Source organism: Canis aureus, chromosome 8 (assembly GCF_053574225.1).
Source record: "Canis aureus isolate CA01 chromosome 8, VMU_Caureus_v.1.0, whole genome shotgun sequence".
Taxonomy (NCBI): domain Eukaryota; kingdom Metazoa; phylum Chordata; class Mammalia; order Carnivora; family Canidae; genus Canis; species Canis aureus.
The window spans coordinates 46,802,015-46,825,550 of record NC_135618.1 but is presented as its reverse complement, the minus strand read 5'-3'; the positions used below and the strand labels follow the sequence as shown (position 1 = coordinate 46,825,550).

The 23,536-nt window shown below is 46.2% G+C and overlaps 1 protein-coding gene across 2 annotated transcripts; it reads left to right on the top strand.

The window, feature by feature from the left end:
- The first annotated feature begins 503 nt into the window (after positions 1-503).
- On the top strand, positions 504-14,082 carry RSL1D1 (ribosomal L1 domain containing 1). Of its 2 annotated transcripts, XM_077906662.1 has the most exons (9): positions 504-666; positions 1,581-1,720; positions 3,921-4,059; positions 5,217-5,365; positions 5,455-5,556; positions 8,100-8,193; positions 8,496-8,621; positions 11,089-11,385; positions 12,641-14,082. In XM_077906662.1, the coding sequence occupies exons 1-9, from the start codon at positions 568-570 to the stop codon at positions 12,965-12,967; spliced, it is 1,473 nt and encodes a 490-aa protein (XP_077762788.1). In that variant the 5' UTR covers positions 504-567; the 3' UTR covers positions 12,968-14,082. The 2 variants fall into 2 exon arrangements, with proteins under 2 accessions (XP_077762788.1, XP_077762789.1); XM_077906663.1 differs by lacking the exons at positions 504-666; positions 1,581-1,720 and adding an exon at positions 1,721-1,832.
- The last annotated feature ends 9,454 nt before the right edge of the window (positions 14,083-23,536 follow it).

The following is a 23,536-nucleotide window of genomic DNA, read 5'->3' as shown; positions in this document are numbered from 1 at the left end:
GTAGCCCAGGGCGTGACCCTGGAGTCCCCGGATCGAGTCCCAAGTCGAACTCCCTGCACGGAGCTTGCTTCTCCCTCTGCCTGTGTCTCTGCCTCTCTCTCTTCTGCGTCTCTCATGAATAAATAAAATCTTACATTAAAAAAATAAAAATAAATAAGCCGAGTTATCCTTAAAGAGACAGAACGAGTATTTCCTGAACGTGCGGGGGCCGACCCCGGAAGGCTCCGGGACCCGGGTGGCAGCGGGGGGACGGGGCGCGGGCACTGTACTTCTCCGGCCGCACGCTTCCCCGCCTCCAGGCGCCCCCCCGCGTCCCCCGGGGCAGAGGGCGAGCCCGGAGTGGCCAGGCTGCTCCCGCGCCTCACGGGAGATCGGACACCGGGCGCCGCACCCGATTCGGCGAAACCCCGCGGGTGGGACTTCCTGTGCTTCCGACCCCGAGTTTCCGGATGTGACGGAACAGCCCGTCCCGCCCCGCCCCTTCCGGCGGCGGGCCAGGGCTCGCGCGTGCGCACGGGGAGCCAGCCCCGGGTCCCCGCGCGCACGCTTGCACGAGGTGAGAGCGACATGGAGGGTTCAGCTCCGCCGTCACCGTCGTCCTCAACCGCAGCCTCGGCCTCCGCTCCAGAGACCCCGGCCTGCTTGGAGCAGCTGGACAAAGGGCAGGTGAGCAAGGGGGCGGCGGGGAGTGGGGCTTTGAAGCGGGGGTGGCGGTGGGCTTGGGAGGCGCGGGGTGCCGGGTGCAGGCTCCGTGCCCCCGCGGGCGCCCCCGGAGTTGCGGGGAGGGTCGCTGGGTGGCGCTGAGCTCAGCCTGCCCGCGGGGAGGCGCCTGCCGCCCCCGAGCCCTGCGGCCTGGGCCCCAGGTGCATTGCAAAGTGCAGCCGGGGGTCCCGGAGTGAGACCATCCCCCCCCCCACCCCCCGGCTCTGCTTCCCTACCAGTTGACCTGGGCAGGTCGCTTAATTTTGCAAGCCTCAGTGACCCCGGGTTTGAAAGGGGCCTCCGCTGGCTTCGGCTCCTCCCCCGGATCAGAGGAGGCGAGGCCCGTGACGCGCTGTAGCCGGGGCCTGGCACATAGTAAGTGCTCACTAAATGCTGGTCGTGGTGTGTTCGGCTTTTCCCGGCATCTCTGCCTTCATCCTCGAGGGCCCGGGAAACATGTTCCCACCTGGCCCGATGCCTTCACGTGGGAGAGGCCCTTTTCTGTGGGCGGGTGCTGAGCGCAATCTTGGGGTGGTTTCTTTTTTTTTTTTTTTTTTTTTTTATGATAGTCACAGAGAGAGAGAGAGGCAGAGACACAGGCAGAGGGAGAAGCAGGCTCCATGCACCGGGAGCCCGACGTGGGATTCGATCCCGGGTCTCCAGGATCGCGCCCTGGGCCAAAGGCAGGCGCCAAACCGCTGCGCCACCCAGGGATCCCTTGGGGTGGTTTCTGATGGAGTCTGATCCCAAGTTGTAGGATCCTGATGGAGATGCTATTCACATAGAACTTCAAGAGGAAAAAGGGCGGGAGGACGGGGCAAATGCTAAATTAAATTAGATTGAGATTTAATTTATTTGTGTGTCTCTCCACTTTGCAGATTCGAAAAGCGGTGGAAGCACTGTTGGCACACTCCAGGTCCAGGAAGAACGCGAATGGCTTGCTTTTGAATGAGAATGAGAATTTCTTTTTAATGGTGATATTATGGAAGATTCCAAGTAAAGAACTGAGGGTCAGACTGTAAGTTCTGATTTTCTGCCTTTGACCTTGTTATCTGCTTGGTCATTCTGTCTAGCGGTTAACAATCGCCCTTTTGTTTCTGGTGGAAACTTTGGAAACTCAAGATAAAAATGTGAGTTGAAATATGTAATTGTGCCTTAAAAAACAAAACAAAACAAATTCAGGCATGCTTAACTTTCCTAAACATTTCACTAGTTTTCTGGGGCTGGGTGGACAGTTCACCTTAGCAGTTCTACTGGATGCGGAACCTGGTTTTTAGAAGAAATGAGACAGCTTTTGTATTTGTATAGATTCTGTTATCTTTCCATATCATGCTGGTTCCAAGCTAAACTCCTGAGGTCCCAGACTCCTTCATGCAGATGATTAAAAACTTGGCAGTGAGCGCTTTCTGGAAAACAAACCCATGGTGATCACACATTCTTACTGCTATGGGTAGAACTCTTAGGTCAGAGATGCCTTCTCTGCAGAATTGCCAGCAAATAAAACTTGTATTATTTTGTTTTAAGGTTTATTTATTTGAGAGAGAGAGAGAGAGAGAGAGCATGTGCACGTGAGCATGAGCGGGATGGGCAGAGAGGGAGAGAGAAATTTAAGCAGACTCTGCCCTGAGCAGCAGAGCTTGGATGTGGGGGCTCAGTCCCACAACTGGGAGATCATGATCTGGGCCGAAACCAAGAGTCAATGCTTAACCGACTGTGCCACCCAGGTGCCCCAAAATACAAGTTATTTTTTTAGTATAAATAGGTCCCCTGTAATATTTGGGACATAAATACTAAAAGAAAACTCACAGAAAGATTAAAGTTTAACTTGTGCTGTATTTTATCTGGCACCCCTGCTTCTGTGAAGTCTTTCATTTCTTTCTTTCTTTCTTTTTTTTTTTTTAAGTCTTTCATTTCTTGAAGTCTCCAAAAAAGCCAGTTGTGCTGAAGAAAGTATATCAGAGAGGTGGTTTCTTTTTCTTTTTTTTTTTCCCCCATGAGTGGGGTCATGGGGCTGGTAAGGATGGTTAGAAATTGGGATCCTCAGATTCTCTATTAACTGCTGACCACAAACCTGCCCCAGCAAGTTACCTTAGTCAGTTATGTATACCTCATGCATTCTTTATTCCACACCTCTGCTCAGGCAGTTTCTCTTTTCTGGAAAGCCCTGTCACCTCTAAGATATCTTCCCAGCTACTCTATTCATGATGATTGCTACCACTTCCTGGCTCCATATCACTCCCCGTCTTGTTCAGCTAGTCATGCGCCTTCGCCTCTTAGACTAAGGAAATGTTTCCTCAGGACGTGTAGGCCTAAGAAATGGGTTACACCTTTTTCTCGTTTTAAAGACTCAACTGGGGGCTCTCGGGTGACTCAGGTAAGCATCTGCCTTCGGCTTATCATGATCCCAGGCTCCTGGAATCCACCCCACATTGGGCTCCCTGCTCAGCAGAGAGCCTGCTTCTCCCTCTACCTCTGCCTGCCGCTCCCTCTGCTTTTTTTTTTTTTTCCTTTTTTTTTCCCCTCTGCTTTTGTGCACTCTCTCTCAAATAAATATAAAATCTTTAAAAAAAAATTTTAAAGGCTCAACTGTAATAACATACGTTTGTTGGTCCCTGTTGGTTTGCTCCATGTTTTCTGTATTATTTTGTGTACAGAGTTTTCTGCAAGGTGAAGTTCTGAACCAGAACTATCCTGATATTACAGATAGTTCTAGCACACTATAGTACACGTCGACGTATAACAACTTATAAAATAATAACCTCACGTGCGCTACTTTGCATAGTCTTTGATTATATTTTAACTCTGGTTGTATCCCACATATTAATTGATATTCTGTTTTATTTTGTTTATATGGAGGGGAGGAGCAGAGGGAGAGAGCGAGAGAGAATCTTAAGCAGACTCCACACCCAGGATGGAGCCCAATGTGGGGCTGATCTCAGAACCATGAGATCACAACCTGGACCAAAATCAAGAGTCAGATGCTTAACTGACTGAGCCACCCTAATTGATATTTTATTGATGATTTACTTGAATCTTAAATCTCTTTTCTGTACCATTGAAAATTAGATGTATTTTTAAATATTCCTGGTAGAGTATTTGCTTAAATAAAATGAAATTTGTTGAAATAACTGAATTTATTGTGTATTCCATGGACTAGAAATATACATTTTTGTCTCTTCTAATACTTTCTTCTTCTGTTCCATCTCTGTATTTTGCAGGGCCTTGCCTCATGGTATTCGATCAGATTTAACAGATATTTGTTTACTTACCAAGGATGAACCCAATTTAACTCCTGAAAACACAGAACGGTTTTACAAGAAGCTTTTGAACAAGCATGGAATTAAAACCATTTCTCAGGTCAGGCGTGGTTAATGTTTTCAGGACAATGAAAAGATCTGATTCAGTCTTTTTTATTTTTATTTTTTAAAGATTTAGCATTTTAAGGTATTTTTTTTTGTTTGTTTTGTTTTGTTTTTTTAAGATTTACTTATTTATTCATTCAGAGAGAGTGAAGAGAGAGGCAGAGACACAGGCAGAGGGAAAAGCAGGCTCCATGCAGGAAGCCCGATGTGGGACTCGATCCCGGGTCTCCAGGATCACACCCCGGGCTGCAGGCGGCGCTAAACCACTGCGCCACCGGGGCTGCCCCTGTTTCAGTCTTTTAATTGAAGTGATAAATAATAGGTTCCTGTACTACCTAGTAACCCAGTATTTCTTTCCTAGAGATTTTATTTTTATTCATCCATCCATTCCTTTTTAAAAATTTTTATTTTTAAGTAATCTCTCCACCCAACGTGGGGCTTGAACTCCATGACCCTGAGGTCAAGAGTCACGTGCTTCACTGATGGAGCCAACCAGACGCCCCCTAGGAATTTAATTTTTTACTTAATTATTTCAAATTTTGGGGGTGCATGGGTAGCTCAGTGGTTGAGCATCTGCCTTTGGCTCAGGGCATGATCCCGGAGTCCTGGGATCAAGTTCTGCATCAGGTTCTCTGCAGGGAGCCTGCTTCTCCCTCTGGCTATGTTTCTGCCTCTCTCTGTGTCTCTCATGAATAAATAAATAAAATCACTTAAAACAATTTTTCCAGTTTTCCTTGGCTTTAGTAGGGCATATTCCATCTTCTCTATGATAGATGAACTGTTAAGATTCCCTCACCTAAAAGCTAATGTGTATATCAGTAACTTTTAAGTCTTGAAGGCTTTACAGAAGCTTGCTCTGTTAGATCATAGTCTGCACTTCCAGAAAATCCCAGGTTTGCCTCTGACTTGGTGCTTCCCTGTTGTGGTTTGTAGTTGTTGGTGTCCTTTCTTTATCTGGCGTCCCAGCTCATTTGTCTCTATGTCCCCAGCGGTTAGTACAGTGCTTGGCATGTGTTGGCGATCTCCACGTGTTTACTAAACTGTGGCTCTAGGACATTCTAAGATCTGGGCACAAATTATTAGCCTGAGTGTTTCTCCTTTCTGTTCAAGTTCTTAACATTTCATGTTTTTACTCTTTCTTGTGTTTTCTAGATTATCCCCCTCCGAACTCTAAAAAAGGAGTATAAAGCCTATGAAGCCAAGCTCCGCCTCTTGGGCAGTTTTGATTTCTTCCTTACTGATGCGAGAATCAGGCGGCTCTTACCGTCACACCTCGGGAGACATTTCTACCACAGAAAGAAGTAAGTTTCTTGGTGGTAACTGAATCTGAGCAGAGTGAATGTCATAGATGTGTATACATTCTGTTCCAAGTACCTGTGTGTTGTTACAGAGTTCCTGTACCTGTGAACCTTCTGGCCAAGAATTTATCCAGGGAGATTAATGAATGCATAGGTGGCACTGTCTTAAACATCTCTAAAAGTGGTTCTTGCAGGTAGGCAAAAAGTATCCATGTGTGCCTCGTTCAATCTTAGATTCATTTGATGATAATTGCATAAACTTTTTTGTATTTATTTATTTATTTATTTATTTATTTATGGTTTTATTTATGGTTTTATTTATTTATTCATGAGAGACACACAGAGAGAGAGAGAGAGAGGGGCAGAGACACAGGAAGAGAGAGAAGCAGGCTCCACACTGGGAGCCTGACGTGGGACTTGATCCCGGGTCTCCAGGATCAGGCCCTGGGCCGAATGCAGTGCTAAACCGCTGAGCCACCTGGGCTGCCCATAAACTTTTTTTTAAAAGATACTATTTATTCATGAGAGACACAGGGAGAGAGGCAGAGACACAGGCAGAGGGAGAAGCAGGCTCCATGCAGGGAGCCTGATGTGGAACTCGATCCCGGGACTTCAGGGTAGTGGTGGTTACCCTAGCAGACAGAGAATGTGGCTAAACCTTTTTTATTAGGGCTGAGGGGCCAGTTAAGTTTGAGTGCTTGGCAGTTTAGCAGGAGGAGGGGCCTTCTAATCATATTCAGAATCATTTTGAAATGATGATTTCAAATGATTTCCCACAGGGAGCCTGCTTCTCCCTCTGCCTATGTCTCTGCCTCTCACTCTGTGTCTCTCATGAGTAAATAAATAAAATCTTTAAAAAAGAAAAAAAATAAAAATAATCTGACTGGGAAATCTGTGGTCTGGGGATGGGCAGCTGCCCGTAGGGCAGAGCTGTAGGGTACTGCCCCTCCTAAAGATACCCCAGGAGCCTCTGAGTATCCAGTGGTGGCACACACCGTAAAACAGTACTGCCAAGATATCTTGACTCTGCTCACCAGGGTGGGCAGATCAGAGTATGGTGGGCCAGATAGGGTTTTCTGGGGTTGTCTTATCTGCAGGTGGTGGTCCCTTAACTGGCTATAATGAAGCAGCTAAGAAGAATTGGTTGTCAGACCTGGGCCCTGGCTCTGGTTATAGGCAGACACCAAAGTAGTGGCTCATGGGAAGTGATTAACTAGCAGGTCATAGGCCTGAGGTCTTGGGATGGATGAGCAGCTGGTGGGGGGAGGCAGCAGCGGTCTCCTCTTTTCCTTAGGGAGTGTTGTGGACAGTGAACAAACAGCACAAACACCCAGACCATTCTTTGCTCTCCTTTCATACCCCCTCCTCCTGCAGCCCCTCATTCATTCTCTTTCTCTCTCTCCTCATGCCCTTCCCCCTCTCCCCTCTCTCCTTCCCTCCTTGTCATCTTTCCATCTGGGAACTCAAGGGTGTGCTTGCAGGTGGCAGTGAGCACACAGTGGGCAGAGTCTTGTCTGTGGCTGGAGGGAGGTGAGAGCACCAGCTCTGCCTCTTCATGCTGTGACGCCCAGCAGACCATGAGCCTGCCTTCCACCTGGAAAGGTGGGGACTGGCAGGAACAGGGTACACAGTGGCTGAGCGATAGAGGATCTTCCCACTTGGCGTCTACCTGCACCCTGTTTCAGGTGAAGTGATGGTCTTGCCCTTGGCCAGAGGACGCTATTACAGGAGGGATGAGAACTGTTTATCTTAGGGGATGACAGCTGGGCCATGGTAGGGGACCATAATGATGCAAGCATCCCTTCTAGGGGGTCTTTCCTTCCAGAACAGTCCCTCCTCAGGAAAGTTCAAGGGCTGACTCTGACTTGTGTTTTCTAGAATGAAGGTAGAACTTCCTCCAGCCCTGCCCACAAACCCATAGGCCTCACTTCGTTAAGCACAGCTCTTCCATCACCGCTTAACAGTATGACATGATTTCAGGAGCAAGGCATTTCTAGAATATGAAAGATAATCTCCCTTTAAAATACATTGAAACTAAGCAAAATATTCAATCAGAGAAAGACAATTATATGCTCTCATTCAATGTGGAAGGTCATAGGAGATGGGAGGAAAAATAAAACAAGATGAAATCTGAGAGAGATAAACCGTAAGAGACTTTTTTATTTAAGATTTTATTTATTTTATTTTATTTTATTATTTTATTTTATTTTTTTAAAGATTGTTTTTATTTATTCATGAGAGACACACAGAGAGGGAGGCAGAGACACAGGTAGAGGGATGCGGGACTCAATCCCAGGACCCCAGGATCACAACCTGAGCCAAAGGCAGATGCTCAACAGCTGAGCCACCCAGGCGTCCCCCATAAGAGACTGTTAATCATAGTAAACAAACAGTCACTGGAGGGGAGGTGGATGGGGGATGGGGTAACTGGGTGATGGGCATTAAGGAGGGCACTAATGTAATGAGCACTGGGTGTTATATACAACTGATGGATCACTGAATTCTACCTCTGAAACTAATACTACACTATGTAAATTAGTTGAATTTCAGTATTAAAAAATACCAGTTCTGTAAAATAACTGCAAAAACAAAAATAGTGAAACCCTGAAGATTTTAATGTTTCTGCCTTAAATTTTTTTTAAGGGTCATGTTTTCACGTTTCTCACATGAATGTGCTTTACTTTGAAAAACAAATCATTTTTTAAAATCACTTGTCTAATAGTGTATTAAATTTCAGTACCATCCGCGTTGGCCACACTGGAATGGAGGTTGAACACATCGTTGATAACATCATCGCTGTTGCGAAGAGGCTTTCACAAAAGTTGCCAGAGGTGCGGTCTTACAGATGCGCCCATTGATTGTTCGTTTAAAAGAAGCAGGAGGGGATCCCTGGGTGGCGCAGCGGTTTGGCTCCTGCCTTTGGCCCAGGGTGCGATCCTGGAGACCCGGGATCGAATCCCACGTCGGGCTCCCGGTGCATGGAGCCTGCTTCTCCCTCTGCCTGTGTCTCTGCCTCTCTCTCTCTCTGTGACTATCATAAATAAATAAAAATTAAAAAAAATAAAAATAAAAATAAATAAATAAATAAAAGAAGCAGGACATGGACTGATGATACGGTTTTTGTCTATTGCAGAAGTGGGAGAGCGTGAAACTCTTGTATGTGAAGACAGAGAGGTCAGCTTCCCTGCCCATCTTTTCCTCATTTGTCAGCTGTCAGGATGAAGCCAAGGGAATATGCACTCGTATTCAGAGGAAAAAGGTGAGTAGAATTTTTAAATACCAGGTAGACTTAATCACAGATATAAACATGGCCCATGAAGAGGAGCAGATTCCATTCCTGCCTGACCTTCACTGGTTTTCCAGTGGTTGGGCTCTTGTGTGCATTGTTCCCACTTTTCATGTGAGACCCTTTAGTAGTGGTGTGAATAAAGTATATTGAGGTAGACGGATCTTGTGTTTATTGATAAGTCAGTGATAAGGGCTGAGTAGGCTCAGCAGGAGCCTGTGTAGTGGCAAGAGGAGCTAAAAGAAAACCTAAATCTAGTTTATTAAGAACTTTTTTATGGGGGATCCCTGGGTGGCTCAGCGGTTTAGCATCTGCCTTTGGCCCAAGGCGCGATCCTCCGAGGCCCAGGATCGGGCTCCCGGCATGGAGCCTGCTTCTCCCTCTGCCTCTGTCTCTGTTCCCCTCTCTCTCTCTCTCTCTCTCTCTCTCTCTTTCTCTCTCTATGTCTATGATGATAAATAAAATCTTAAAAAAAAAAAAAAAGAAAAACTTTTTTATGGACAGAATTTAAGATTGTATTAGGCTAGCAGGTAACCTTTCAGTTTGGGTTTGCAGGTTTTTAGCACTATTTGTACTGTTGCCCCTCTGCCCCCCAAAAAAGCCAGAACAAGAGAAAATTCAGATTTTTTTTCTATGTGTTAGACCAGTCACCTCTCTTAGTTTGCTAGCACTTTTCTTTAGCCATGTTTGTGTGTGTGTGTGTGTTTAATTTTATTTATTTATTCACAAGAGACAGAGAGAGAGGCAGAGACATAGGCAGAGAGAGAAGCAGGCTCCCCACAAGAAGCCTGGACCTCTGGATCATGCCCTGAGCAGAAGGCAGGCGGCTCATCTTCTGAGCCACCCAGACGTCTGTTCTTTAGCCATGTTGTTAATCGTGTTCAGTGGGTTTTTAATTTGGGTTGGTTAGTTATTTCTTCTAAAGGTCACTTTTTTTTTTTTAAGATTTTATTTATTTATTCATGAGAGACAGAGAAAGAGAGAGGCAGAGACACAGGCAGAGGGAAAAGCAGGCTCCATGCAGGGAGCCGGATGCAGGACTTGATCCCGGGTCTCCAGGATCACACCCTGGGCTGAAGGCAGCGCTAAACCGCTGAGCCACCCAGGCTGCCCGTTTTGTTCTTTTTCAGATTGACTTTACTTCTTTTACTTTCTTTTTACCTACCTGTAAATAGCCCTCCAGTTCACCTTCATTCCTGGAACATGTTAAACATTATTATTTGTTGTCTGATCCGTCGAGAAGTACCAGTGTTGGTGTCACAGCTGGTCTGTGCATCTGCTGGTTCCTTGTGGGCTCAGTTGTCTTTGTGTTGTGGTCATCACATTTGGGAAATTTTTGTAGAAATAATTGGAGGTGGAGGATGAAGATCTTAATCTAGAGGATTTCCATTTCCATCTCTTGGGTACCTTGGGGTCCAGGGCTCCCTGAAAGCACATTTAAAGCTTGAGATTCCCTGAACGTTTCAGAGCAAACCATGCTGAGAGTCTGCACAGCTCCGCCTCCTGTTCATCTTTACCCTGAGAGTATCTCACTAGCCTCCCAGCTTATCATGGGGAGTTCCTCTTAGAATCCCTGCCTGGTGTAGACACTGGCGTTTGATTTTTCTCCATCCGCTTGGACTCCCTGTTAAAAATTAGAGATCAGCAAATACTCTTGGCAAAATTTGCTTCTGGGCTCACTTACCCATTGGGTTTTTGTTTTAAAAATGTCTTGCAGGTAGTTGGTTCCCTGATGACTTCAAGAAAAAAAAAATTTTTTTAAATATATTTTAACCCTAATTTTTTATTTATTTTCATTGGGAAGATGATCCAAAAAAAAAACAGATTGCTGTTCTCAGAAGCAAGGAATCTGAGTTTTTTGCCAATTGTCAGCAGATTCATTTGAGGACTTTGTGAAAGTGTTGGAATTGCTGGTTAAAATGGAATTGGACACGATTATGGATGTTACCTAACGTGACTATGTAGTTAGGATAATGGACCTCTAGCTGTGTAAAGTTGCTGTTTTAACTTCTCAGCCACAACCCTGAAGTAGGGGGAAAAAAATCAGTTGTGAGTTTTTTTGAAACAATTTTATTGAGATAAATCACATCAGAATACTCTACATTTAGGATAATTCCTTAGTCCCCCATAAACAAGATCAGCTTTTACAGAAGCTCTGATTGCATACTTCAGTTACCCGGGTTCTGAGTCCCAACGTGTAATTCACAGAGCACGCATCTTGCACTATGAGCCAAAACCAAAGTGGACTTGATGTGCAAATGCTGATAACAGGGTTTGTTTGCTCAGAGTTGGTACAGATTGAGGCACTTTCCAGGAGCTTACAGTTCATAAGAACTGGAAGTGCTAAATCTGTGCCATTTATTTGCCAACAAGCGTATCCCTTACTAAAATTATGCTGGGGTCTTGTGTGGGTTTGTTTGTTTGTTTATTTATTTTGTAGGAAGCAAAGAAAAAACAGAAACAAAAAGAGAATCGTGAAAAACAAAAAGAGAAGAGAAAAAACAAAAGGCTTGAGAAACAGGGTAAAAAGGCTGCATCGGCCCCAAAGGAAGAGGATGCGGACCCCAAAATTAGTGATGCTGTTGCGAAGGACCCTGCCCCACAGAAGGAGAAGATGCAAGCTCGTGAGAAGAAAGAGGCCGGTAAAGGAAAAACCCAGCAGAAGGTGCAAGACGAGTCCGAAGACGAGATCCCACTCCTCATACCAATAGGGACTCCAGCAAAAGAAAACATAGAGGTATTTTTTATTGATATTCATTATAATTCTAGGAAACACTGCCCATGGCTTTAAAATGCAGGTCGGGAGAAATTTGGGCAGTGGTTCCGTTTCTAATGGTGCGTCCTGCCCTGCCCCGTAGTTAGGAAACAGGATCCGGGGAATGACATACAGAAGTTTTATTATCGTTCACTGTAGAGGCACAGATGAGGACACATCATGTACCCTTGGCAATAGTTTTTATATGTAATTCAAAATAATGTTCAGTAAGGAAGTCTTCATAGTGTCCTTGGAGATGCTAATGAAGTTATTGGGGAAAGGGCATAATGTTTGGCTTTTGTTTATTTATTTTAAAGATTGGTTTATTTGAGAGAGAGAGAGAGAGAAAGCATGAGTGGGGGGCAGGGGCAGACTCCCCACTGAGCAGGGAGCCCAATGTGGGGCTCCATCCCAAATTACAGATTTAAGGTCTGTTTGACATAGACCCCAGGACCATGACATGAGCCAAAGGCAGATGCTCAACTGCAGTGAGCCACCCAGGCGCCTCAACATTTGGCTTTTAAATGTATGCACACTTGTGGGGGGAAGGTAGTGAATAATAGGTAGTTAATACTGTGTGCTATAGTTATTAGAGAATTTTGTTTCTTTTACATTTCTTATGTTTTCCAAATTTCCCATAATAATCCTGTTGTTTTACATTTACTAAAAAAGCGAAGTTTTGCTTTGCTGGTTGTTGTCGTCTCTCTAACGTCCTCCCATATTGGACGTGCCCATCGCTGGAGTCCTGTCCAGCAGCAGTCACCTGAGGTCCTGGCAAGTGCAGGCCTCCTGTTGTGCAACACACTTGCCTAAGAGACTCCCAGTCTGCCTTTGGGAAGCAGGGTTTCCCGACAGGCCACCCAGGTGGTTTTGACACACACAGGCTGGGAACCTTCTGTCCTAACCCACAGGCAAGGCGTTTATTACTGAAGGTGGAGAAGAGTCAGGTTTGGGGCACAGGCTCCCTGTGATGCCCCCACTGGGCACTTCAGGGGTCCCTACCAAGGGCAAAGGTGGTTCTCTTTTGACTGGACCTGATGGAGATCACCAGGGTCCTTGCTATAGTTTTTAATGGAAAACAGGTGCCCTTCAAAATGCCTGTGAGGCAAAAGGCAAAGCCACCTCCATCTCATTGTATTGAGGTATACCTTTTAGGGGTGACATGAAAAAGATACTAGCTCTTGGAGTTACAATATCAGGATTTGTTTTCCCTTGGACTTACTCTGCTTTTTCTTAGGTGCAAAACCACGCTGCAGGAAAGAAGTCTCAAAAAAAGAGTCCTGGTCCCAACAGACCCCGTGGAAAAAAGAGAAAGGCCTGTCCAGGTTTGGAGACCCCGAAGGCTGCAGAGGCCAAGACTCCAGGTAACGGCCCAGAGAAGAAGCCAAGAATCAAAGAAGAGGCAGAGAAAGAAAGAAACTCTTCACTGGGGAAAAAAGACCCAAGACAGAAGACCAAAAAGCCAGGAGCCAGGTTCTTTACTACTGCTAATAAATCTGCAAAAAAAGCTCCCCACACCCCCAAACAGTGGCCCAAAAAGCGCAAAGTACCCCAGTCAACCTAACAATCAAGAGACTCAAGCAGAAGGAAACCTCCGAACTCCCCAAAGAGCTTTTTGAAAATGCCGGAGTCCCAAGCCCCCACTCCTTGCAGCCTTCTCCGGGCGTGAGGTCAAGACTTAAATATTTTTTAGAACCTTTGCAGGTAATTCTGACGTATGTTCGTGCACAAGAGAACCAGTAGTTGTGAAATAAATCCGTTTTTTAAGTTGCCCTTCTGTGTATTTGCTAATATGACAGGGAAAATACAGCGCTTGTCTCTGCTTCTCTGTGGCTGTCCATTTACTTACTAGAGCCTGCCGTTTACTGCCGAGCGATGCGGGCCTTCCCGACACTGTTGCTTTGACTTGAATCCCTAACATGTGGTCCTTACCCCGTCTGCTTTCCACCTTCTGTTCACTGAGGCTCCGTTACCCTGGTTTGTGCAAACCCTCCCAGTGCTTCTCCTCAGGCCTAGAGTGGGCTCACTGTGGAACTTACGAGAAACCCTTGCTGGGTTTTGGAAAGGACCCTTGAGATCAAAATAATTGGTTTTGGTGGTCGTCGGCCAAGTCTGTGGGTCACTGAGTTAGCGTGCATTCAGTGAGGTTAGTCAACAGGGAGCCATGGGTAGAGGCACCGGGTTGAATCCAGACCCCTCAGCCTGCGTGGATTTACTCCCATGTACACTGGGAACACTTTGGATGACCATCAAATATATTCTGGAGCAGGAAAGGACTCTTGAAGTACTCAGCCTCTCCCTGGATTTGAATTGAGGCCCATGTCCCTGGCAGTAAGTGTTGGAGGCACTGTCCTACAGCAGAGGCCCAATGAAGCCTGCTTTCCAAGATAACGTGCTCCAGAAACAAGTCCAGCTTCAGGTGGTCCTCCAGCAAGTCAGAGGAGTGAGAGCTTTTGGTTTTTAGTACTCACAAATTAGATTGTGACATCAACTCCTTACGTCACAAAAGCTCCTAAAATAAAAAAAAATGGGACGCCTGGGTGGCTCAGCGGTTGAGCATCTTCCTTCAGCTTAGGACGTGATCCCAGGATCCGGGATTGAGTCAGGCATCCCTGCGGGGAGCCTGCCTCTCTATGTGTGTGTCTCGTGAATAAATAATAAATATTTTTTAAAAATTGTCATTGGGCTGTTCTTGTAGCTTTCGCGTATACACTTAATGTAGCGCATTAGCATAATCCAATTGTTCTTGCACAGAAACAAGATGACCTGGGAACACAGCCAGACTTGCTTCACGTGTTCAGAGATGGAGATTAAAGTACTGTTTGGCAGAGACAAACTCATGTACATAATCATGCTAGTCTGCCTCTTCGGGACAGAGTTTGGGAGTGGGAGAGAGACAGCTGTATGGTTTTTAATCCAACCTTTAACCAAATAAGGACTTTGCAACACCAAGTGATTCTTTGGCCTGTGACTTTGTCCTGATTGAACATGAGCACCCGTTTTACCTTGTCCCTTTGTTTCATTTGAAAATTCTCTCATAAATGGCAGATTTAAACGTTTTAAGCAAGATGCTCATTTTTTGATGAGGGAAAGCCACGGTGGGGGAATTGGTGAAAATTCTGAATTGCAATGAAAAGGCACAGGTCATGCTGCTGGGTTTCTAAGGCTTAGGCATCGTCCCAGCTGGCTGATGGGCAGTGAGCCGTCAGTGGTCTGTCTATGCAGGGGCCAGGAAGAGTATGGGAAGTCTGTGCAACGGTGAATCATACTCTCAGGGTTACGAGAGTGAGTGTGTGGCTGATTTTTTGTTAAATATTGCTTGCATGTGACCCGGGGATGAGGGGAGAGGGAAAGAGAATCTTAAGCAGACCCTTCACCCAACATGGGGCTGGATCTCAACCCTGAGGTCATGACCTGAGCAGAAAACACGAGTCAGATGTGTTTTAACCTGCTACACCCCACCCAGATGCCCTGTCAGCTGTGTAAGGATTTAAATAGCAAAGAAATCTTTCCATTTTATTAAATATTTGAAGGCTCTACGCTACCTATATTTCTTTATCCTTAAACTGCTACTGTTTGGGGGGCACCAGAATGGCTTAGTCGGTTGAATGTCCGACTCGATCTTAGCTCAGGTCTTGATCTCAGGGTTGTGAGTTCCAGCTCCACACTGGCGTGGAGTCTACTTTAAAAAAAAAATGCTACTATTTTCCCTGTGTTAATGTGCCCAGCACCAAGATTCCAAGTAGAACTTTATGAGCCATAAGAGGCCCTCATCAATCCTTGGGTCTTAAAAGAAATAATGAGTGTGGTGATGGACCACAGATAAAATTTGGATTGTGATTATTTCAGGGTGATGGGCTTGGAGAGAAAAGTGGAAACTGTAGATTTTTTTTTTTTTTTTTTTTAAGATTTTATTTAGAGGCATCTGGGTGGCTCAGTTGATTGAGCATCTGCCTTCAGATGATAAATGATCCTGGGGTCCTGTAGTTGAGCCCCACATCAGACTTCCTGTTTAGTGGGGACCCTGTTTCTCCTCCTCCCCTCTTGTGCTCTCTGTGTCATTATCTCTGTGTGTTTGTCTCTCTCAAAATATTTTAAATTTTTTAAAAATTTATTCATAACAGACACAAAGAGCAGAGACACAGGCTGAGGGAGAAGCAGGCTCCCTGCAAGGAGCCCCATGCAGGACTCAATCTCAGGACCCCGGATCACGCCCTGAGCTGAAGGCAAATGCTCAACCACTGAGCCACCAGGAGTCCCTAAATGGTTGGTTTGTTTGCTTTGAGATCTTATTTATTTATTAGCGAGAGCACAAGTGGTGGGGAGGGGCAGAAGGGACGAGCAGACTCCCAGCTGAGCAAAATGCCCAACGCGAGGCTCGGCCCCAGGATTCCAAGATCATGACCTGAGCCAAAGTCAGACGCTTAGCTGACGGAGCCACTCAGGCAACCCCAAGATGATCCAATTTTTTAAATAAGCAAAGGATCTGAATGGACATTTGCCCAAAGAAGATCTACAAATGGCCAACAATAAGCACAGGAAAAATTGATGTAGGGCATTCCCCGTGGCCCAGCGGTTTAGCGCCGCCTTCAGCCCAGGGTGTGATCCACTCCCACATCGGGCTCCCTGCACAGAGCCTGCCTCTCCCTCTGCCTGTCTCTCTCTCTCTCTCTGTCATGAATAAATAAAATCTTTAAAAAAAATTGATGTACATCATTAGTCACCAGGGAAATGCAAATCAAACCTACCGGATACTGCTTCACGCTACTAGGATTTCTCTAATCTGAAAGACAGAAGATGCATATGGAAAAATTGGGAGGGTGGGCAAAATAGGTGAAGGGGATTAAGACGTACAAACTTCCAGCTGAAAAATATATCCAGGATCTCACGGATCCTGGGATTGAGCCCTGTGTCAGGCTCAGGTGTGTCGACGGTGACATTAAAGCTAGTTCTGCTAGAAAAGGAGGTATATGGGGATACCCAGGGGTGCAGTCAGTTGAGAATGTGACTCTTGGTTTCCGCTCAGGGTGAGACCTCAGAGTCCTGGGATTGAGCCACGCATAGGGCTCCATGCTCAGCAGGGTGCCCACTTGAGACTCTCTCTCTCTCCTTCCTCTGCCCCTCCCCCTGCATACTCTCTAGAATAAATAAATACATCTTAAAGAAAGAAGGGACGCCTGGGTGGCTCAGTCGGTTAAGTGTCTGCCTTGGGCTCAGGTCATGATCCCAGGGTTCTGGGATCGAGTCCCACATTGAACTCCCTGCTCAGTGGAGAGCCTGCTTCTCCCTCTGCCTCTTATCCCTGCTCATGCTTTCTCTCTCTCAAAGGAATAAATAAAATCTTTTAAGAAGAAAAGAAAAGGAGGTATATGAAAATGGCTAGAAAAACTCCCCAGGCCTGTTCAGGGGGAAATGTTTCCAACAAGATTCCAAAAAGTGCCACAGAGGTCTACTCTGTGGTTCAGGAAAACAGACACACACACTCATGTGTAAAGAAGTAGAGCTGGGATCTCTGGGTGGCTCAGCGCCACCATTGGCTCAGCCCAATGCGGGACTCGATCTCATGACCCTGAGATCATGACCTGAGCTGAAACCAAGAGTCAGATGCTCAACCAGATGCCCTTTTAACCTTTCATGTCAAATTTAATCAGTTGTATTTAAGATGTAAAAATCTAAATGTATCCCTCAAGTAGTAACAGAGCTTCAGGAAGATGTCAGGTCAAGCCTACTCAAGTACCCCTGGCACAGGACTTGATTTTCAGAAGCAGTCTCGGGATGTCATGAGATAGCTTTGTGAAATGCATGGAAAGATTATTAAGAACTTCCCATGACCAACGCTGTGGAAAGTCTACTCACCTGGTCCCGCTGCCAGAGGCCCCGTGAAGCAGCAGGTGACTTGTGCTTTTGACAAGGGACGTGGGAATTCTCAAGCTCAGGGACGATGGGAAACATGGGGATGAAGTGGGCGGGAGCCAAGGAGGCCTCCCTCCTCTTGACCAAACCATCATCAGCTGAAGCCAAATGAAACCACCTCCATCGAGAGACAGGGGGCCACAAATCAGGATTTCCCGGTTTCCCACCCAGATGGATAACTACTACAAAACAGCGTCCCACCAGCCTCTCCTGGAAAGAGTTTTCTTTCTCAGGCCCTGGGCTTTGGATAAATTGGGGGAAAGCTAAGCCGATGGGTAAGATGCCAATTAGCCAAGAGACACACCAAGAGCTGCGTTTGGCGTTTCGATGGGACAGGAGTTGGCTGTTGTTAAGGAGACACATTTAATCAGGTAAAGCAAACTGCAATTTAACAAAATATAAGTTGTGCTGTGTTCAGAAGTCATTAAATTTTTTGTTGTTGTTGCTACCAGGTGAGGTCAGGTATGTTTTTCCTAGAAACAGAAACAATCCTGTTCACATCAAAATATGGGAATAGAAAGAGCCTTGTGAGAGCTGTGTCACTGAGTTCTGTGAACTTTCAAGGTTACGTGCAAAAATCACATAATGATTTTTTTTATCCAGTTATTCTTACTGAGCTGGCGATCTATCAAGTCCTCAGTTTTTTTGTTAAGAATAAGAGACATCTACAAAAAAAAAATAGAATAAGAGACATCTACTTGCAAAACTACTTGTTAGGGTGACTTACTTTCTTAGAAAGTCATTTCTTAGTATTTGGACCTCTTGGTTTGAGGAAAAATAGAGATTCCCAGAGGAACAATGTAAAAAAAAACCTTATGGATTAAAATAAATAGAGTAGGTATCGAAATATAAGTTCCCATAATTGTGAAGTGCTGCTTTAACACTTTTTTGAATATTTTATTTGAGAGAGAAAGCACAAGCAGGGGAAGGGACAAAGGGAGAGAGAGAATCTTAAGCCGACTCCCCCTTCCCCCCACCACCAACCCAGAGCTGCAGAGCCTGATGCAGGGCTTGATCCAACTACCCTGAGATCATGACTCAAGCTGAAACCAAGAGTCAGGCACTTAACTGACTGAGTCACCCAGGCACCCCATTGCTTCCTAAAAATGTCTTCAAATGTCACAAGGCATAGCAGCACCAGGATTTGCTGGTGGGTTATATGCCAGAGAAATGAAAAGATGAAAATAAGAGGAGTTACTCCCTATTTACCCCATTGATGAGAAACCATGTCCGTCTTTGCGTGGGTCCTGCGTGGTCCTGAGGCAGCAGGCAGCCCGTGTGTCTGCTAAATTAGCCCACTGAGGCAGGGTTTCCTCACGGCTCTGTCCTTAACTCTGCCCCTCACAAGTGGTCCCTTGGAAGTCTGGTGACCTTAAGAAGCTCTTCAGGTCCCTCAGGCCAGGACAAGAGCATCAGTAGGAAGTACCTGCAAGCTTTCTTCCCTCTTGCGCATCAACCCCGCTTCCAGGTCGTCCCAGTGACAGAGGAAGGGAGAAGGGGACCCTGCGCTGGGGTTCAGTGTCCCCTTTCTGCCTCGTCTAAGCCAGCCTGTCGCTTTTAGCATGGATTCTGTTCCATCTGTGTCTCAGTGAAACAACAGAGCTCGTGCTTTATGTTCCATTTCATGTGTATCTGAGTTAGTTCAAAAATCTTAAATATGCCACCGAATAATATTGCTTTTCCCTTAAATGCAATTTTTTTTTTTTAAATGCAATTATGTTCTGGTTCTTTAAGTGTCTGCTAGCGAACCTCAGACTACCCGGTGTAACCAATTTAGTCGTGGTCTTTCTGGGAATGATGCAGAAGTTTGTGATACATGGCCTCATAAAAAAAATAATTAAAAGAAATTAAAAATATATACTTAGGCATCTGGGTGGTGCAGTCAGTAGGGCGTCTGACTCTTGGTTTCAGCCCAGGTTGTGACCTCAGGGTCATGAGATGGAGCCCCGTGTCGGGCTCTGGGCTCGGTGAGGAGTCTGCTTGAGATTCTCGCCCTCTCACTCTCAAAATACACACACATCCTCCTGGATTTTCTGCCAATCTTTTTTTTTTATTTTAAAGATTTTATTTATTTATTCATGAGAGACACAGAGAGAGAGAGAGAGGCAGAGACACAGGCAGAGGGAGAAGCAGGCTCCATGCAGGGAGCCCGATGTGGGACTCGATCCTGAGACTCTGGGATCATGCCCTGAGCTGAAGGCAGGCACCAAACCCCTGAGCCACCCAGGGATCCCATCAGGGCAGCCCCGATGGCCCAGCGGTTTGGCACCACCTTCAGCCTGGAGTGTGATCCTGGAGACCGGGATCCAGTCCCACGACGGGCTCCCTGCAGGGAGCCTGCTTCTCCCTCTGCCTGTGTCTCTGCCTCTCTCTGTCTCTCATGAATAAATAAATAAAATCTTAAAAAAAATAAAAAGTTTGCTCTCAGATTTGTCCAGAAAGTAAGTTCTCTGCTAGCATGAGGACGCTTGATAACGCATACGAACATACTTAAAACTTTATCAGAAGCTCTGTCACGCCTAATGCGGAGATAGGCTTCTGGTCAACCCTTAAAAAAAAAATCTTGAACACCAACAAAAAATAAATTTATATAAAAAATAAAAATAAAAAAATGAATAAATGAAAAATAAAATGTTGGCACAGGGGGGAAAAAAGAAAAAAGAAATCTAACCTTTACCTTTTCCTGTCCATCATCCTGCAGATAAGCTCACCATGATCCCGGCGACTCAAGCTCATAGGCCGAGGGCCTGGTTTTCAAGAATAACCCAGGAAGCATGGTCACGGAGATTCTGCAAACGCTTCTGTTTGTTCTACGCTGGACTGATCATTTTGCTGCTTGAAATTGCCGTGGTGGCTTCCTCTGATCAGTTACCTTTCTTCCTCTCGGTGACAATGATGGCTTCTGGCGTTCTTTTTGTCCTCGTTACTGGAGGGATGGCCCTGTATGAATTACGCCAAAACTCCAAGGAATACACCACTCTGGGACAGGAGGAAGGAGAGGGCTGTCACCCCGCCCGGGGTCAGTCAGAGGGTTTCGAAGTAGAAGCAGCCATGGCTAGCACCCGGCTCTAACATTAGACACCCGGATGCCCCGGGGCCTCTTAGCCTCTGAACCTTCCAGGAGTACTGCTTACCTAGAAATAAACTCTGGCCTCAGAAAGCTTTGTTGCCTGAATGTGAGATGTTTCTGTCCCAGCTCACCTATATGAACCCTCCTAAGAAGTCCTCTCTCTCTGGGCAGCCGGGGTGGCTCAGCGGTTTAGCATCTGCCTTCAGCCCAGGGCCTGATCCTGGAGACCTGGGATCGAGTCCCATGTCGGGCTCCCTGCATGGAGCCTGCTCCTCCCTCTGCCTGTGTCTCTGCCTCTGTGTGTGTGTCTCTTATGAATAAATAAATAAAATCTTTAAAATGAAAAAAAAAAAAAAAAGAAGTCCTCTCGGGCAGCCCTGGTGGCGCAGCAGTTTGGTGCCGCCTACAGCCTGGGGTGTGATCCTGGGGATCTGGGATCGAGTCCCACATCGGGCTTCCTGCATGGAGCCTGCTTCTCCCTCTCCCTCTGCCTGTGTCTCTGCCTATGAATAAATAAATAAAATCTTAAAAAAAAAAAAAGAAGTCCTCTCTCTCAGATTCATGTCTGGTGAGGGAAATGCTTTCCTCCTGCTTGTTTCACCCAGACTTCTGTCTTCCTCCCACCATTGAAGATCCAGCTGCTGCCCCTTATTCTGGTTCTTTCTGTCAACTCCTGCAGATTTTATTTAAAAAAAAAAAGATTTTATTTATTTATTCATGAGAAGCACAGAGAGAGAGAGAGGCAGAGACACAGGCAGAGGGAGATGCAGGCTCCCTGCAGGGAGCCCGACGTGGGACTCTGGGACCCGATCCCGGGATCAAGCCCTGAGCCTAAGGCGCATTCTCAACTGCTGAGCCCCCCGGACTGCCCCTCCTGTACATTTTAATGTCTATGGAGGGGAGCCTCCCAAGAGGGCAGGTGGCCGGCCTTCTTCACCTGCACTGTCTTGTTCTTTTCCCCATCAGATGCCCACCTCTGTGCTCCTGTTTTGCACCTTATCATAAACACTATCTGTGAGACTCCCCAAAACATCATTTTTGGCCCCTCATCCCCTCGCCATGCATTCTTCCCCACTACACACACCTCGTCTATCACTCCTGATGACTTGGTGTCATGCCCTGCACTTGACAGCTCTCTGTTGTGAAGAGTCATCGAACACTTTGATGTCTGGCTCCTCAGTCTCCAACAGGGCCTTCACTTGCTTCTTGTCCCATTGGGCTCCTTGGAGTCCAAGAAAACCAGAGCCACACAGTGGGTAAGGTGGTAAAAACAGGGGCACCTGGGTGGCTCAGTGGTTGAGCACCTGCCTTGGGCTCAGGGCATGATCCTGGGGTCCTGGGATCGAGTCCCACATCAAGCTCCCCACAGGGAGCCTGCTTCTCCCTCTGCCTGTGTCTCTGCCTCTCTCTGTGTCTCTCATGAATAAATAAAATATTTTTTTAAGGTGGTAAAAACAGATTTCACTCAGGAACTATGGCTAGAGTGGAAAAGAGACCACTGTGTAGAGCCGGGCTCAACTTCAAATACAGTAAGGACAATTGGGGATGGATAGCCCGGGAGCAGGATGGGTGGGTGGGACATCATGCAGAGGAAACCACACAGGTGAAGGAGGATTCCCGCTGGAGGTGAGCCAGGTGGTCAGACATGGCCTGAAGGATGGTGGGTGCGGGGGCTCCTCACTAGACCAGCCCAGCAAGACTCTTGCTAAAATTGGACAAATACAGAGACAGATTTCTGAAGTGCAACTGCTGAGTCCTACCTGGGAAGAGGATTCAGAGGAAGCTGTCTAAACTTTGGTCAAGGAGAGACTGTTGGGATGCCTGAGTGGCTCAGTGGTTGAGCATCTGCCTTTGGCTCAGGGTGTGATCCCAGCATCCTGGGATCGAGTCCCACATCAGGCTCCCTGCGTGGAGCCTGCTTCTCCCTCTGCCTGTGTCTCTGCCTCTCTCTATCTCTCTGTGTCTCTCATGAATAAATAAAATCTTTTTTTTTAAAGGAGAGACTGTCATTGGAAATACCCCCAATTTTTCACCCCTTCTAACTCTACAGGCCTGGGGACATAGGAACTTGACTTAAACTATCCACTGTGTCTCTGAATCTACAGCCCCAAACAACTGGGAGCAAATCATGCCAAAAGGTTGGCTGGTTTGTTTTGAACTCATGACCACTCTGTCAAAGGACACTTCTTGTTTCTCTCCTTCCTTTTCGATGTGTCCCCCATACCTTCAGCCCTACTGGAGATTGAAGATTGTTACTTAATATAAGTGACTGAAGAAAATATCTTCCTGCTCCCTCCTCTGACATGTGGGATTGCACAATGAAAATGATCCCTGAGTAGCCTGGATGGCTCAGCGGTTTAGTGCCACCTTCAGCCCAGGGCATGATCCCAGAGTCCCGGGATCGAGTCCCACCTCGGGCTCCCTGCATGGAGCCTGCTTCTCCCTCTGTGTCTCTGCCTCTCTCTCTCTCTCTCTCTCTCTCTGTGTGTGTGTGTCTCATGAATAAATAAAATCTTTAAAAAAAAAGAAAATGATCCCTAACTATGTCACCTCCTCTCCCTGGGAGTCCCAGCCCACAAAGCCCTACCCAGCAGCCCCCCAGTGCCTCACCCTGAAATATGAACAGAGAGCCCAGAAACTAGAACTTTTGGGAATGTTTCTGCCATGATCAGCAAACTCAGAAGGCTTTAGAGGACTCGGGGACCACGCAGGGAGCAGCAAGAGAATGAAATGTTCTTTCAAGTTGTATTTAACATTTTCAGACATATGGGAAACCTAGTGTAGAAATGAAATAAGTATAGGGTGTTATGAAGGATCAGTGACAAAAAGCAAGAGCTCTTGGAGCTTAAGAAAAATGAAGGCAGATGGCTTTTCTAGCTGTTGGTTGAGTGTCTGACTCTTGATTTTGGCTCAGGTCATGATCTCAGGGTCATGAGATCAAGCCCCTAGTCTGGCTCTGTGCTGGGAGTGGAGTCTGCTTGAGATTCTCTCCCTCTGTCCCTTCCCTTGCTCATGTGCACACACACTCCCTCTCAGTAAATAAATAAAATATATTTTTAAATGGCATATATTAAAACTCCAAAAATTTCTGAATGATAGAAACTTGAGAAGAACCATCTATAATGGGGAAAACTCAATATTCAACAGTAT